The sequence below is a fragment of the Sphaeramia orbicularis genome, chromosome 4, assembly GCF_902148855.1.
Source record: "Sphaeramia orbicularis chromosome 4, fSphaOr1.1, whole genome shotgun sequence".
In the NCBI taxonomy this organism is placed as follows: Eukaryota; Metazoa; Chordata; class Actinopteri; order Kurtiformes; family Apogonidae; genus Sphaeramia; species Sphaeramia orbicularis.
In genome coordinates this window covers 14,903,803-14,919,894 of record NC_043960.1, presented here as the reverse complement: position 1 = coordinate 14,919,894, position 16,092 = coordinate 14,903,803, and the positions used below count along the sequence as shown (strand labels likewise).

At 36.2% G+C, this 16,092-nt stretch overlaps 1 protein-coding gene across 3 annotated transcripts in view; it reads right to left on the bottom strand.

The window, feature by feature from the left end:
* Positions 1-6,551: 6,551 nt before the first annotated feature.
* The window catches only part of bcar3 (BCAR3 adaptor protein, NSP family member), a 193,829-nt gene continuing 184,288 nt past the window's right edge, over positions 6,552-16,092 (bottom strand). For all 3 annotated transcript variants that reach the window (XM_030132041.1, XM_030132042.1, XM_030132043.1), the window contains 5 exons: positions 15,024-15,139; positions 12,823-12,994; positions 12,142-12,253; positions 10,677-10,880; positions 6,552-8,242 (listed from right to left, as the gene is read on the bottom strand). In XM_030132041.1, the coding sequence (XP_029987901.1) occupies positions 8,064-8,242; positions 10,677-10,880; positions 12,142-12,253; positions 12,823-12,994; positions 15,024-15,139 (783 nt within the window). In that variant the 3' untranslated portion in view covers positions 6,552-8,063. The remainder of the gene's footprint in view (positions 8,243-10,676; positions 10,881-12,141; positions 12,254-12,822; positions 12,995-15,023; positions 15,140-16,092) is intronic.

The following is a 16,092-nucleotide window of genomic DNA, read 5'->3' as shown; positions in this document are numbered from 1 at the left end:
TGAGATCTGAGGTGTAATAGTAAAAATAGACTGTTTAATTTGACTTATTAATGATTCATCAAGTGCTACAACCTGATCTTCAACTCTTAGTAAATGCTTCTAATGGTTAGTCTTACTGTGGAGTGATTTGGATTTTGTAATTTCAGTGGTCATGCACTGTTAATCACTGAAAAATGCATCTTATCTACAACTAATATTCATTTAAACTGATACCTTTTTTAAATGTAAAGTCTATTAATTGCCCAATAATGCCTATCAGAGATGCAAACCCAATGCAGCTTAGCCAAAAGACAAAAGCAGCAGGTAATTTTTTACTTATGAATGTTTGCTTAAAATTCGATTAGAATGATACAATGCAGTCCAACTTCTTGTTACTGTCACTGTAAATGAGATCCATATTGTTTGATTTTCTGTTGTAATTACGTGTTAAATGTACATTTGAGAAAGAACTCGGCTGGTTTTGTCCTCAAAAACCCTCAGTAGAACTACACCAAAATTTGATGTTTTCTTTGCAAATTCCAGGTTTACGTTGGCAAAAGTGAAACAGCAGCTTTTGAAACATGCATTTAACCAAACGTACTCTTAAAAGTACATTTACCTACTAATAATATACGTATAAAACTGTGAGCTGAATATTATCATAGCCACTGTACTGTAAATTCAAGTATTATGCAAAACTAAATATTACCAGATCAGCTTTGAGATGCTTGATAGGATACAATTTACAGTAAGTTCTTGTACAAACAGTGCTTTACTGAAACCTGCCAAACTACTGTGAGCTACCGCGGTGCTGCTTTCCACACCAAGAAAAAGACAAAACAAAACAGATCTTCTTTACATTCCTCTTTTTTTTTTTTTTTTTTTTTTTTTTTAAACTTTAATCATTTGTGTCCTGTGGAAATTTCACACCGCTGACCTCAAACCGTCAGTCGTTCGGCGTCAGAGACTCTTTCCTCATTCACATTCTTCAGATTCAAGCTGATTTCAGACTTCAACTGGTCAGATCCATCTGTTTTTACCATGTTGTATATGTTGTAATAACTAATGGCAGTACTTCTCTTTCCATATTATTGTGCACATCTTTTTACTTTGAATGTTGTCAGACACTTTGTGAACAAATGCTTTTTTTCTTCCAACATATTGTTCTAATAAAATAAGCAGCAATGAAAAATAGATGTAGTTGTGTTGCGGTTTTATTGGTGCAGGAAACAGAAAAACAATGACCTTAAAGGCTAATTTCCTCTAATGCTGTCTATTAAAGCGACAGTATGTAGGATTGTGGCCAAAACTGGTACTGCAATCACATTCAAAATACTGTAGAACGTGGTATCCTCTCCTCCTCCCCCCAGGCTACGGGTTGCCAGATCCCGCATGAGCATCTACCACTAGCGTTTCCTCTAATACTTGCCACCACACCATAAATTTCATACAAAAAAATCATCACCAGACTTATTCTACATCAATCTAATATATAACAGGCCAGGACAAACGTCCTGCACACTCAAATGAAAGTTTGTGAAGATTCAGGAGAAAGACAAAAGGGAAATGAGCATTAGGTTTCACTTTTACTACAAGCCGCACGATCGCTCTAACCCCCCCCCCCCCCACCACCACCACCACCACCACCACCACCGAACCACGGACACCGGACTACCGAACCCCCCCCCTTTCCGGACTACCGATCGCCACCCCCCACACACACACACCGAACCACAGACGCCGAACTACCAACTGAACCCCCCCCCCCCCCACCGAACCACGGACGCCGAGCTACCGAACCCCCCCCCCGACCGAACCACGGACCGAACACACACACACACACTGTTCGGATTACACACCGCTAAATGAACAGGTCACTTCCACAGAAAACACTGAACTACAAGGAGCTACCATGGCAAGAGACAAGTGCTACACCAGTACCCGGTCTGTTCACCAGTCCCGGACCGGTAGTCTCTTCACCGGGGCCAGGGGAAGAGACTGCTGCCCGGTCCCGGGAGAAGGGACCAGGTGAAGAGGTCGCGACCCCGGCTCTCAGTGGTTCTTACCGGTGGTCAGACTAATGCAGGGCCGGCGTCGGTCTTCAGATCCTTCTCCTCTTTCAGCCGTCTCCATGTTTCTAAATCATCTCCTATACATGTCCTTGTTTTATTTCTCACTTTGTCACGATGTATTTGGGAATAATAAGAGGCCTTTTAGGTTTAATAACGTCAGACATTTGTGATCAGAAATGTTCCAGCTGCAGCTCAGGGAACTGGCAACCTGGATGCTGAAAGGCTTCTGACTCTGTGATTGGCAGACAAGTGATGGGCGGGGCATCAGACCAAAACACACAATGTCAACATAAACATCATTTCGGGGCTGACACTGAGCTTTTCAAATGCAAATATTCTGGCTGGACTACTACTGTCAGTGAGATCCGTATTTGAAATGACCATGATTCCTTAATGTCTGGTGACAGTCAAGGCAATTTTACAATTACTTAGAACATAATTCCTACATACTGCAGCTTTAACATTGCGTCTTTACTTTTCCTGATGGGAACTGAGTGACCTTTAAGTTTTATGGTTTGTTGTGTGTTTATAGCATAACAGAGCCTTTAAATCTGAAGTGTCAAACAGGGTTCAGTGGTCGCATTCAGCACAACATGATCTCCAGTGGGCTAGGACAGTCAAATATTAGCATAAGATATAAATAAGGTCAACTCAAAACTTTTCGCTATGTTTTAGAGTGAAAAAAGTAAAATTGCAGAATGAAAATGGTTATATTGACAAAGTATCCTTTAAAAAAATGTGATAACATAAAAAAATAATTAACATGACATTTCTTAAGAAAAATAAGTGCAATTTTAGCAACATTACGTCTCATATTATTATTTACACGTGCATTAGAACTTTCAGATTACAGTGGATCTACAAATGCACAAAGCATTTAATAACAGGTAGAATATCATTAAAATTACACTTATGTTTCTTAAGACATTTCAGGTTGTTTGTATTTGTTCAGGTTATTCACATTTTTTGTGAAAGGATAGTTTGTAAATTTAGAGTCAAAAAATCCGCATTAGCATGCTAGATTTCAAAAAAATATATCCAAGGCACACTGTAGGATTTGTGTAAAAATAAAATGCCTTTATTAATTCATGACAGTCTTTAAAATACAGCCAACGTGTTGCGACCTCTGGTCTTCATCAGGGCTTTTTTCACTAGTGAGTTGCACACCTTCATACAATCACTTTAATGACCTGAAGGAGGGAGGTGTGAGGGGGAAAAGACAAAAACAAAACATGCATACAGACATACATATACATATGCACACACATACACATATATACACACACAAAAAAACAAAGAATAAAAATGAAAAAAAGAAAAATAAAATAAAGTGTATATATAAAATAAAAATAAATCAATAAACCAAACAAAAAAAGTACAAAAAAAAGTGTGTGTGTGTGTATATATATATATATATATATATATATATATATATATATATATATATATATATATATATATATATGTACACACACATGCATACATACACACACACACATATATTCATATACACATACATGCATACACGTATATAAACATATATAATAAAATAAAACAAAATAATATGAAAAAAAAACCCCACACTTCTAAAGTTAGGTCCCACTATTAGTACCACACGCTCAAATGCAATACACTTTAAAATATTATTAATTCATATTTTCTCATTACCAATCCCACATAACCAAATATCCCTCATAAAATAATCCCTTTACAAAAAAGGAGGAAGGTCCACATCTCCATTGAGGCCTGGATGTTTTGTTGCTTGCAGTTCTATAATCCAGAAAGTCTCCCGTTGGAGTAGTCTTTTTACACGTCCAACCTGAATAGGTGTGTGGAATGCCGTGCACTGAGTGTTAGGGTTAGTGGTTAAGGTTATGTGAACCTGAGATCAAGGTTATAATAGTTTTGGATTTTTCATTATAGTTTAGTTTTATTTAGTTTTGACTTTTTTTTCTCTAATTCAGTTAGTTTTAATTCGTTTTTAGAGCAGGTTTGCTAGTTTTTATTAGTTTTCATTTTTTTTTTAAATGCTTAGTTTTAGTATTAGCTTAAGTTTTTTCATATCTTTTATCTTCTTCGCAGTCGTATTCAAAGAAATCCCATACAGGACTCTGCTGCTTTCTCCCAGCTTTAATCTCTATGTTGTCAGGTAGAGTGGGGATGAGAGGCCGACTCTAAATGACAAATGACGAGAAGTGACGGACGGGGATGTGTCGTATGGAAATAAATCGATTTCATATCAATCCGACATTGACAAAAAAATGAAAACGAAGGGAATTTTATCCATAATTTCTATGTGTTTTAGTTAGTTTTGTAAACACACAATACAGTTTCAGTTAGTCATCATTTTTTTCTTTTAATTGTAGTTTTTATTTATTACAGTTAACGAAAATATTTTTTCAATTCTAGTTTTGGTCATTTTGTTAGTTTTCGTTAACGATAATAGCCTTGCCTGAGATCTTGGCATAAACTGACACAAGATCAAATGGCGCAAAAGGTTGGGAATGCGTATGTATCATGCCAAATGCCACAATAACTGGCATGATATACAACGCAGTTTCATGTGGTCAGTCATGTAATTTTACTTTTTTACACTAAAACAAACATTTGAAGTTGTCATTATTCAGGCAATAGGTTATTTTACTGGTCCAAACTATTTAAATCAAGTTGGGCTGTATGTCGCTCCTGAATTTAGCTGATTATTATCTTTAGTGTAATTTTTGGATTTCACAAATTAACCCTTTCATGCATGAATTATGAGAACCTTAACCCTTTCATGCACAGGGATCACTACAGTGGACAGCTGTTCAAAGCTGTTCTATTGTATATTCATGGGTTTTGTTGTTTTAGTTCCATATCAGCGAACACAGTGGACACTTATGCAACATCCCATACATTGCAATTCATACCATTACTCTAACTTAACTGTTCTAGATAAACCTGATCTGCAGTAACATGTTTGAGTGGAAAAAATTGCTAATTGTTAAACAAAGAGGTTTTTGTTTTTTTTTGCATATTATATCCATGCAGGTATGTTAAAATGTGAGAAAACATAGTTTTCACACAGTATATCAGTAAATACATGTTTCTTTGCTTCTAGCATTAAACGCATGGTGTCCAGCTGAGTGGACACTTTGGTAACTCCATGAAAAATAGGATTATAAAAAATCAATCGTATAGTTTTTTTTTTTTTTTCCCCATGCCTAAATGTCATGAATAAAAACACTAAGGAAAAAAAAATGTGATTAAGGTTCTCATAATTCATGCATGAAAGGGTAAATCATGATTTTCCCCCGTTTTAATTCCTCTTTAGGCATGAAAAAACACAAAAAAACAATGCGATTGACAGATTTTTATGAACCTATTTTTCATGGAATTGCAAAAATGTCCACTCAATTGGATATGATGTGTTTAATTTTTGAAGCCAAGAAATGTATACAGGGTGGGGAAGCAAAATTTACAATATTTTGAGGCAGGGGTTGAAAGACAGTGTATGACCAATTAGTTTATTGAAAGTCATGAGAATTTATTTGCCACAAGAAAATTGACATAATAGAAAATGTTTTTATTCTATGTGTCCTCCTTCTTTCTCAATAACTGCCTTCACACGCTTCCTGAAACTTGCGCAAGTGTTCCTCAAATATTGAGGTGACAACTTCTCCCATTCTTCTTTAATAGTATCTTCCAGACTTTCTCGTAATAGTTTTGCTCATAGTCATTCTCTTCTTTCCATTATAAACAGTCTTTATGGACACTCCAACTATTTTTGAAATCTCCTTTGGTGTGACGAGTGCATTCAGCAAATCACACACTCTTTGACGTTTGCTTTCCTGATTACTCATATGGGCAAAAGTTTGTGAAAAGGTATGGATAATAGTGTTAGGTATGATTATGACATCAATATATGTTTGGTTTCAAAACAATTGACGTAGTGCCTGCTGAGAAAAAACAACTAAATGTTCATTGTAAATTTTGCTTCCCCACCCTGTATTTACTGGTATACTGTGAAAACTACGAAATAAATACACTTTTAATGCTGCTAATTTTATATCTTATCTCATATTTAAACATACTTTAATGCTAGTTATCACTCACTTCATGGGGATAATATGCAAAAATACCCATTTTGTTAAAGAAAAAATGATAATTACAGTCTAATAACAATTGATTTACACTCAAACGTGTTACTGCAGATCAGGTTTATCAAGAACAGCAAAGTTACATGATGCATAAGTGTCCACTGTGTTGGCTGATATGGAACTAAAACAGCAAAACCCATGAATATACAAGAGAACAGCTGTAGAATAGCTGTCACCTGTAGTGACCACTATGCATGAAAGGGTTAATCCCATGGGCCGGATTAGACCCTTTGATGGGCCGGTTTTGGTCCACGGGCCATATGTTTGGCACCCATGCTTTAAATCTTTAATTTAATTCCCAAATCCACCTTCATAATCCTGTTTTTACCTCCCATGCAGATAAAACATATATCAGAGTTCATTTTCAAAGATCATACATATTTATTAATTCATACCACAGTAGTTCATAATATAAACATTAAAATTCATCAACACTTTTTACAGTCAGTTTGCTACATAAAATATGTACAGTCTTATTATTAACATGCTAAATGCTCCAAATATTTACACACCTACTCTTATGTTATCAGAACTTTTAAACCAAACCTTTTGTATTTGTGCAGAAAGAAAATCTACCGTTTTTTTTTTTTTCCTGCACAAACTTGAATAAATCCCTGTTAAAAAGGGGGGATGTTCATTTTAACAGATGCAGAGAACATCAGTTTCAAACTGCTCCTGTGAAAATGCAGTCGAATTATTTACCTCGAGGGGAAAAAGTCTTTAGGATCCTCTTACCATATATATATATTTTTTTAAACGTTTAATGGCGTTTTTATTTTTCTGGCTTGTTAAACCAGCAACAAACCAATCTTAGTTTAGCATCAAATATCATGAATGTTTATGCAAATGTAGGCAACAATCTTAGCAGCAGGTTGACAGTGGTTAAGGAAGAATGAAATAAAAATAACTGCAAAGTGGAAAATACTACACGACAAGTACAATCTGCATCCAAAATCTGACATAAAAGTATAAGTACTAACAGGAAAATACACATAAAACATTAAAAGTCAATTGGACCATAAATAGCTTCTGTTTTACACATTTTAGATAAATTTTACCACCATAGATGTTTAATGATTTAATTTTAACTGCTTTATAAACTGTTGGGTACTTAAATCTACAGCAAAGCATCATGATAAGATCTTGGGGAACCATATACTTCTACACATTAACAGGATGAAAAACTGTTATCTAAAAATGAAGCTTTCTGACAAACATTAAGCAGTAAAAAGTACAGTTTCTGCCTCTGAGATGTAGAATAGAAGTATAAAGATGCATAAATGCAAGTACTCAGGTGTAGTACAAGTACCTCAAAGTACAGAACTTGAATAAAAGTATTTAGTTACATTCCACCGCTGCAGACTGATGCCTTAAAATCTCCTTAACATTGGTAAGTACATTTATTTTTACAATTACAGACACTGGCAGTGAAGATCAACACTTACTTCTGTTATAGTTTAATGATGTATTGATGAAACTGTGACGTCAGTGGAATAACAAGAGTCTCTTTAGGACAAAATCCCTCATTTTCTCAATCTTTCCCTTTAAGCTTCTTGCATCTTCTCACTATTCACAAAAATGTCAGTGACTCCCTTTAAAAATGCTGCTTCAGGTGCGATTGTGCTGCTTTTTAGATTTCCGTCGCCGAACATCCGAGAAATTTTGTGACCTATCGTTATTGCTTCGTCGCTGGGAACAGGTGAGTGAAATGTGTGAATGATGACGGAAATAACGGCAATAATTCAGTAAAGAAAATATAAACTACCTGTAGTTTATAGGATTGTAAAGTTACAGAAAAACACCTGCTGCTTTTAGGTGTTGAAGGCTGTTAAAAGCCAGTGGGTTTAATAAAAGTGTCAGGATGTGTCGTTGGTTAGATAAGGGTTTGTGTTTTTGGAGGGGGCTCCAGTTTCCGGGACAACGCAGTGAGGATGAGGTTGAATTTGTTGTAGCGATCTGATTGGTTGACGGCAGCTCCTCGACTTCCCCACAGCAGCCGGAGCTGGAAGTCGGTCTTGAACACCTCCAGCAGGTCTTCATCACACTCGAACCCTGCACGCAACAGAAACAACCAACAATTAACCCTTTATCAGGCAAGTGACTATTTTTGGTAATTCCCGCACACATTACAAGACAGTGACAACAACAGTTACAGTGAGGACAGTGAGTCAACAACGTCAGGTCCAATGTGGTCTACAGGGTCTGTAAGGTCCACCTCTGCATGAACAGTGAGTGTACCTGCTTTATACTTTTCTTTTTTTCTTTTGTTTAGTGAACAAAAGAAAAAAAGAAAAGTATAATTGCATAAAGAGAAGGCAAAATGAACGTCATTAGCCGTGTACCTGCTTTGTTAGGTACCATGAAGTAATGGTACTAATGTAAGGAATGATGTTCAAAGGGAGAATGTGGATGTGGACAGGGGTCTGGATCAGCACTTATGTTGGTCCAGTGTTCTAAAATACATGTTCCTTTCACATTACATGTGTTTTTCTTCTTCTTGTTGGAATATTATCTTCTACAGGGTGGGGAAGAAAATTGACAATATTTTGAGGCAGGGGTTGAAAGACAGTGTATGACCAATTAGTTTATTGAAAGTCATGAGAATTTATTTGCCACAAGAAAATGTACATAATAGAAAATGTTTTTATTCTATGTGTCCTCCTTCTTTCTCAATAACTGCCTTCACATGCTTCCTGAAACTTGCGCAAGTGTTCCTCAAATATTCGGGTGACAACTTCTCCCATTCTTCTTTAATAATATCTTCCAGACTTTCTCATAATAGTTTTGCTCATAGTCATTCTCTTCTTTCCATTATAAACAGTCTTTATGGACACTCCAACTATTTTTGAAATCTCCTTTGGTGTGACGAGTGCATTCAGCAAATCACACACTCTTTGACGTTTGCTTTCCTGATTACTCATATGGGCAAAAGTTTGTGAAAAGGTATGGATAATAGTGTTAGGTATGATTATGACATCAGTATATGTTTGGTTTCAAAACAATTGACGTAGTGCCTGCTGAGAAAAAACAACTAAATGTTCATTGTAAATTTTGCTTCCCCACCCTGTATATCAGAATATTTTTTTATATTTATAACCATTTGCACTACATTCATAACAAACCGTATTTGCACTCTCCTTTTAAACACTTTTTTATTCAAATTTACATGACTGTTTGTTTTACGTGTATGTGTACGTTTATGTGTATGTTTGCTGCTGACAACACAGTGAATTTCCCCATTGTGGGATCAATAAAGGAATATCTTATCTTATCTTATCTTATCTTATCTTATCTTATCTTATCTTATCTTATCTTATCTTATCTTATCTTATCTTATCTTATCTTATCTTATCTTATCTTATCTTATCTTATCTTATCACCCCCCGAAGGGAAGGCAAGGGTTTTTGTTTTTGGTTCTGTTTGTTTCTTTGTTTATTAACACTCTAGCAGCAAAACTATTGGTTGAATTCATACCAAATTTGGTTTATATATTTCCAGTGACCAAGAATAGATCTCATTACGTTGTGGGAGAAGTAGGTGAAAGTTAAAAAAAATTTTATGAATTTTTAAAATCTTTTTTTTTTCCCATTTACTTATAATCGGCGAAATTTCACATGTCTGTAGCAGCAAAATTATTGATTGAATTCATACCATATTTGGTTTATAGACTGCCAATGACCCAGAATAGATCTGATTACATTTTGGGAACAATAGATCAAAGTTCACATTTTTTATGAATTTTTCAAATCTTCCCATTTACTTATAATGGGCAAAATACAGTTGCAGAAAAAATTATTAGACCATCAAAAGTCACCAAAAGCAATAGTTATACAATCAAGTACTAACTCCTGTGTGTATCATGTGACTAAAACTGACAGAAAAGAAAACATGCCTAAAAGCACTGTTTTTGGTTATTATCAAGAAAACATGGAAAATGGCCAGATATCGGCTCTGAAATTAAACTCTTATGAGCTATTTTTGTTGTTTGTTTCCGTGACTGTATGAGCGAGGGGTGGGGTTTGTTGTGCCCGGCACCACTTGTTTTATTTATTCATTTATTTATTTTGCCACATATGGGTAAGGAACCAAATATGGTAACTTCATTTATCTTGTTTTTCTACATGACATTAAAAAAAATTGGAAAACTTTCACAAAAGTAATAAAATCTTGTTATGTCCTCCAATAAAACACTAAAGTTGAAATTTTGAATATCAGAGTATTTCTATGAGTGAACTATAAAGGGCTAAAGAAGAAGAATTATTCATCACTATATTTTTTTTAATGCATCACACACTGAAATTCAACCCTAAAACATACAGGAACACCACATACTAGCACCTGAGGAGCAAATAGGGGATTAGGTGCCTTGCTCAAGGGTGGCCAACAATTTCCCTGCTGGTTTGGGGCATCAAACTGGCAACCCACAGTAAGTACAGAAAAAAAAAAAAAACTCTTCTAAATGTGTTTCTACTTTCTGTTTCCTCACCTTGTAATACTTCCTGTGCGTTCGCCGTGTAGCCCTGCGAGTTCTGTGCGACGTCGCGGGCCGCCTCCAGGTGGCGCAGCATGATGTCACAGCCCTGGTCGCTGGTCTCCCAGAGCTCCGCCCCCTCAGGTGTGATTGATGGGCGTTCCATCAGGGTGAGGAGGGGAAGCAGGAGAGGAACGCAGACGACCAAAGGACAGGAGGCTGAAGGACGATGAAGGCAGGACAGAGTTATTATTGGATTATTATTAGATGATTACACTGTTCTAGAGGTCGAAGGGTTTGTTGTTGGGACATTTATCTTCTAAAAGACGAGAAATTAGATGTTTTCATTCTTTAATTCATGATCACCTGTCAAAGTTGTAGGAATGTGAGCACATGATCAACGTTCCAGCTGATTTTGCAAATTTTAGGACTTTTTACCTCATTTGTCAAACTATTTTTATATGACCTTCTAATGCAGGGGTGTCAAATATAGGGTCTGTGGGCTAAAACCAGCCTGCCACAGGGTCCAAATCTGGCCAATGGGATGAATATGCGAAATGGAAAAATTACGCTTATGATATTAACAATTTAGGGAGTCAAAATCATTGTAGTTCAGTGGCCACATTCAGCTCAATTCAATCTCAAGTAGAAATACTATCAGAACAACCTAAAAAAAATGCCAAATTTTTCTTTTGTTTTAGTGTAAATGAGTAAAATTATATGAAAAATATTATATTTACAAACAATCCTTTAAAAAAAAAAAGTGAATAACCTGAACAAATACGATCAACGAGAAATGTCTTAAGAGAAGTAAGTGCAATTTTAACAATATTCAGCCTGTAGGTAGATGTTTTGTGTTTTAATAGATCCACTGTGATCTGTGAGCCGTAAAGTACATGTGTAAATGATAAGCTGAGGCATAATATAGTTAAAATTGCACCTATTTTTTTTTGAGAAATTTCATGTTCATATTTTTTTTTACAGGATAATTCGTACACGTAAACATTTTCAACATGTAATTTGCACTATTATAATCTTACATTTGCAGTTTTATACTACTTTTAATATTCTTAACTCTACCCTTTCATACAGTATAGGCTCTAATATGCACATATTTCTCTAATTTGCATATAATTTAGATTGCACACTACTTTATATCTTGTATTTTTTATATGTCTGTATCTTGTTTTGTTATTTAGATGTAAGTGCACTATCGCTGTTAGAGACCACCTGCAAAACTAGTGTAATGACAATAGATTCTATTCTATTCTATTCTATTCTATTCTATTCTATTCTATTCTATTCTATTCTATTCTATTCTATTCTATTCTATTCTATTCTATTTTTTTTTTCACTGTTATCATTTTACTGCTCCGGCCTATTTGAGATCATATTGTGCTGTATTTGGCCCCTGAACTAAATGACTTTGACCCCCCTGTTCCACTGTAAGAGGATTTTCAGCTCCTAGCGGGGTCCTTACCTGTGCCTTCATACAGGTTCTTGTAGAAAGGTTTGAGTATTTTCTCATAGTTGATGGCGGTCTGTGTGAAGTTCCTCCGTAACGTCGTCCAGGTTTCCTCCAAACGACTGATCTGTATCAAACAGTACAAAGTGGATCAGAAAATGTTGTCTTTTTTGTATTTCTGTTCTCCCTACATGAGTCTTTTTGTTCATCTGATTTCGTTTGTGTGCAGTGTTGGGAGTAACATGTTACAAAAGTAATACATTACTGTAATGGATTACTTTTTGGCTGTAACACAATAGTGTAAGGCATGATGGTTCGAATCCCGCTCTGTCCTAGTCAGTCCGTTGTGTCCTTGGGCAAGACACTTCACCCTCCTCGCCTCCAGTGCCACTCACACTGGTGTATGAATCTTTGGTGGTGGTCAGAGGGGCCGCAGGTGCTAATTGGCAGCCATGCTTCTGTCAGTCTGCCCCAGGGCAACTGTGGCTACAGATGTAGTTTACCACCACCAGAGGGAGAATGTGAGAGTGAATGAATAATGGATCAATAATGTAAAGCGCTTTGGGTGTCTAGAAAAGCGCTATATAAAATCTAATCCATTATTATTATTATTATTACTAATGAATTTTCAAGAATATTTTACTCGGTACATGTTCAATAGCACTTGCTGTGTGTGTGTGTGTGTGTGTGTGTTACCTGCGGCAGGTCCAGAGCTTTCATCAGGGCTGTGAAGGCAAATAAGTCTCCCACGGCGTCCTTCAGCTCCATCGCAACCAGGATGATGCGATTCAGGGTGGATGCTCGCTCCTCCACGCTGCCCGTGCACCCGAGAATATCCACGGCAACACCGATGGCCATGGTATGATGCCTGAGAGACACAGGAAAGGGAAGGACAGATAATTACTCAAATGTCATCAGTGCAGTTTTTAGACTGTGAGCTCACAATTTCACTGTGGACATGATTATTTTTTCTCATGCAAAGGACGTTTAGATGAAGAACTGGAACAAACTGTAGCCATGTTATAGGTTTTCCACTTTCCTTCTACCTTCTCCTCTAGTATTAAATACAGGGTGGGGAAGCAAAATTTACAATGAACATTTAGTTGTTTTTTCTCAGCAGGCACTACGTCAATTGTTTTGAAACCAAACATATATTGATGTCATAATCATACCTAACACTATTATCCATACCTTTTCAGAAACTTTTGCCCATATGAGTAATCAGGAAAGCAAACGTCAAAGAGTGTGTGATTTGCTGAATGCACTCGTCACACCAAAGGAGATTTCAAAAATAGTTGGAGTGTCCATAAAGACTGTTTATAATGGAAAGAAGAGAATGACTATGAGCAAAACTATTACGAGAAAGTCTGGAAGATATTATTAAAGAAGAATGGGAGAAGTTGTCACCCGAATATTTGAGGAACACTTGCGCAAGTTTCAGGAAGCGTGTGAAGGCAGTTATTGAGAAAGAAGGAGGACACATAGAATAAAAACATTTTCTATTATGTCAATTTTCTTGTGGCAAATAAATTCTCATGACTTTCAATAAACTAATTGGTCATACACTGTCTTTCAATCCCTGCCTCAAAATATTGTCAATTTTGCTTCCCCACCCTGTATGTGTGTTGGTTTTTCTGTACTTCAGTGCTGAGCTAACACTACAGTAGCAGACGTAATAATTACACACATGAGTAGCTGTGGTTTGTCCTGTTAGAAGATCCTTTCACACAGCACTTCTGTTACGGGAATATTTCACCTTTATTCCAGAACGACGTCTGTGTAAACAAAATGGTGGATCATTGGAGGTAGTAACAGAGCCATGTTAAAGGTGGAATCATGATTCTGGAATGCTATGTAATAGGAACACCTCTCATTCCACAACCAAGATGTGTCGTTTTGATGACATATTGCGTGTGCGATCGCTGTGCTGGGGGGATTTATAAATGAGCATAGGCCGTGTACAGTAAACAAACATATCAACGCAACCAGATAGATGTCAAACTGGGAAGACACCAAGATCTGCGAACTGTTGTCACTTCCGACAGAGGACTCTATCCATGCCAACATTTGTTGTTGGTGTTGTTTTGAGAACCAACACCGCTATACTCAGGGTATTTCCAACATGCAACTTATATGTCACACTATATGCTCCGCCGTGTCACTGCCCCTTTGATTCCGGAATGCAGGTCCGTCGTGTAAAAGTCCAGCCTTTCTTACCTCTGTTACTCCTTTGGCTTGGCTGTGGAAATCGGTCAATGGTGGAAAAAAGTTGGGATCATCATCTAACATTTTTTCTGGGATCTCTATGTACACTGCAAAAGTCTAAATCATACCAAGTGTATTTTTCTCATTTCTAGTCAAAATATCTCATCACACATAAAATAAGACCTAACCACCTAAAGAGTAACTTCTGAGATATCCTCCTGAGACCCAGCAATGCATTTTTGTCCTCTGTAGGGGACAAGAGTTTCGCAGCTTTACTTCAAAAAAAAAAAAAAAAAATCCTACCCACTGCAAAGGACATTCCACAAAAAAACCCCAAAACATAAAAATAAAAACTGTATCTGTAAAAACTGTTGCATTATGCTTTTTCCAATGAAGACAATTATTTAATCTAAAAAAGCCAAAACATTTACTTTCCTGGGTCTCTCAGGAGGATATAAGAAGTTATTTTTAGACAATAGATCTTGAAAATCTTTTTTCAAGAAATCTTACCAAGATAATTTTCACTTGTTCCACTGGCAGATTTTTTGCTTAATTCAAGCAAAAAAATCTGCCAATGGAATAAGTGAAAATTATCTTGGTAAGATTTGGATTTTTGCAGTGTAAAAGTGGCTTTTGTCTCATAAACATTTGCATCTTTGTCTATACGTGATCTGATGCGACATGATGTGTACCTTTCCATCAGGTCCAGTCTCAGTTGTCGACCATGTGGGAGGGTGACGAGCTCCAGACCAGAGGCCACGCCCATCTGACCTTTAAGCTCTGGGGTCACTCCGAGGATCCGTCCAACCTGGAAGAAAAATGTTAAGTAAAGAACCACTGTTCATAAAAAGTAAACATTTAAACATTTTTATCCAATATTGATCGCAATTGTAGTTTAACATCAGAGCTAAAGCTGTGTTTCATTTAGTATTAATTTCTTAAGAGAACAGCATGTTTTGTACATTTGCGTAAAGTGGAAAAAAAAAGTTCATTTTGAGTCCCGTGTTATGCAGCAGTAATTTAAGTATTTTTACCCCCAAATTTTATTTCTGTAAATTGTAATATGTGTCATGTGAAAGTACTTACTGAGAGCTATTCATACATGTATTAACCCATAAAGACCCAAACAGCCACTGGTGACAGAAGGCATCCACTGATCTAAAATGTTTAATAACTTCTGATCCATTAATCCTATCAATACATGTGAATAATTGGTGTAAAATACAGTTTGTCATCTTTTCATGGTCATCAGATATGACCCATTTGGATGTTCAGAGGTTCCGTAGTGAACGTGGAAACCCCATCATCTTCTACAACATTGATTCATTTGTAAAACCCATGAAGTTGGATCAATGACAGTGGATGGAAACACTTGGTTTTACATTCAGTTGTAGATATCTTTGCTGAAAAAGTCACTTTTTCTTGGGTTTTCTCTATTTCTTATATAATATTCCTCAACTTTAATCTGAGCTTTTATGAACATCTACATGATCAGTGAATTAAATACAGGAAAATACATGATTTTCACCAAAAAATCACAAAATGCAGAGGATAATATTAGAACAAAATGTTTCTATCTTATAATTTAATCATGTTTTTAGATGTAAAGCACTTTGGTCTTCTTCATGTTGTTGTAAAGTGCTATATAAATAAACTTTGATTGATTGATTGATTGATTGATTAAAAATGGTGATAAATCAATTAAGAAAAGTTAAATACAGAGAAAAAACTACTTTGGACCTGCCACAAAAGTAACACTGG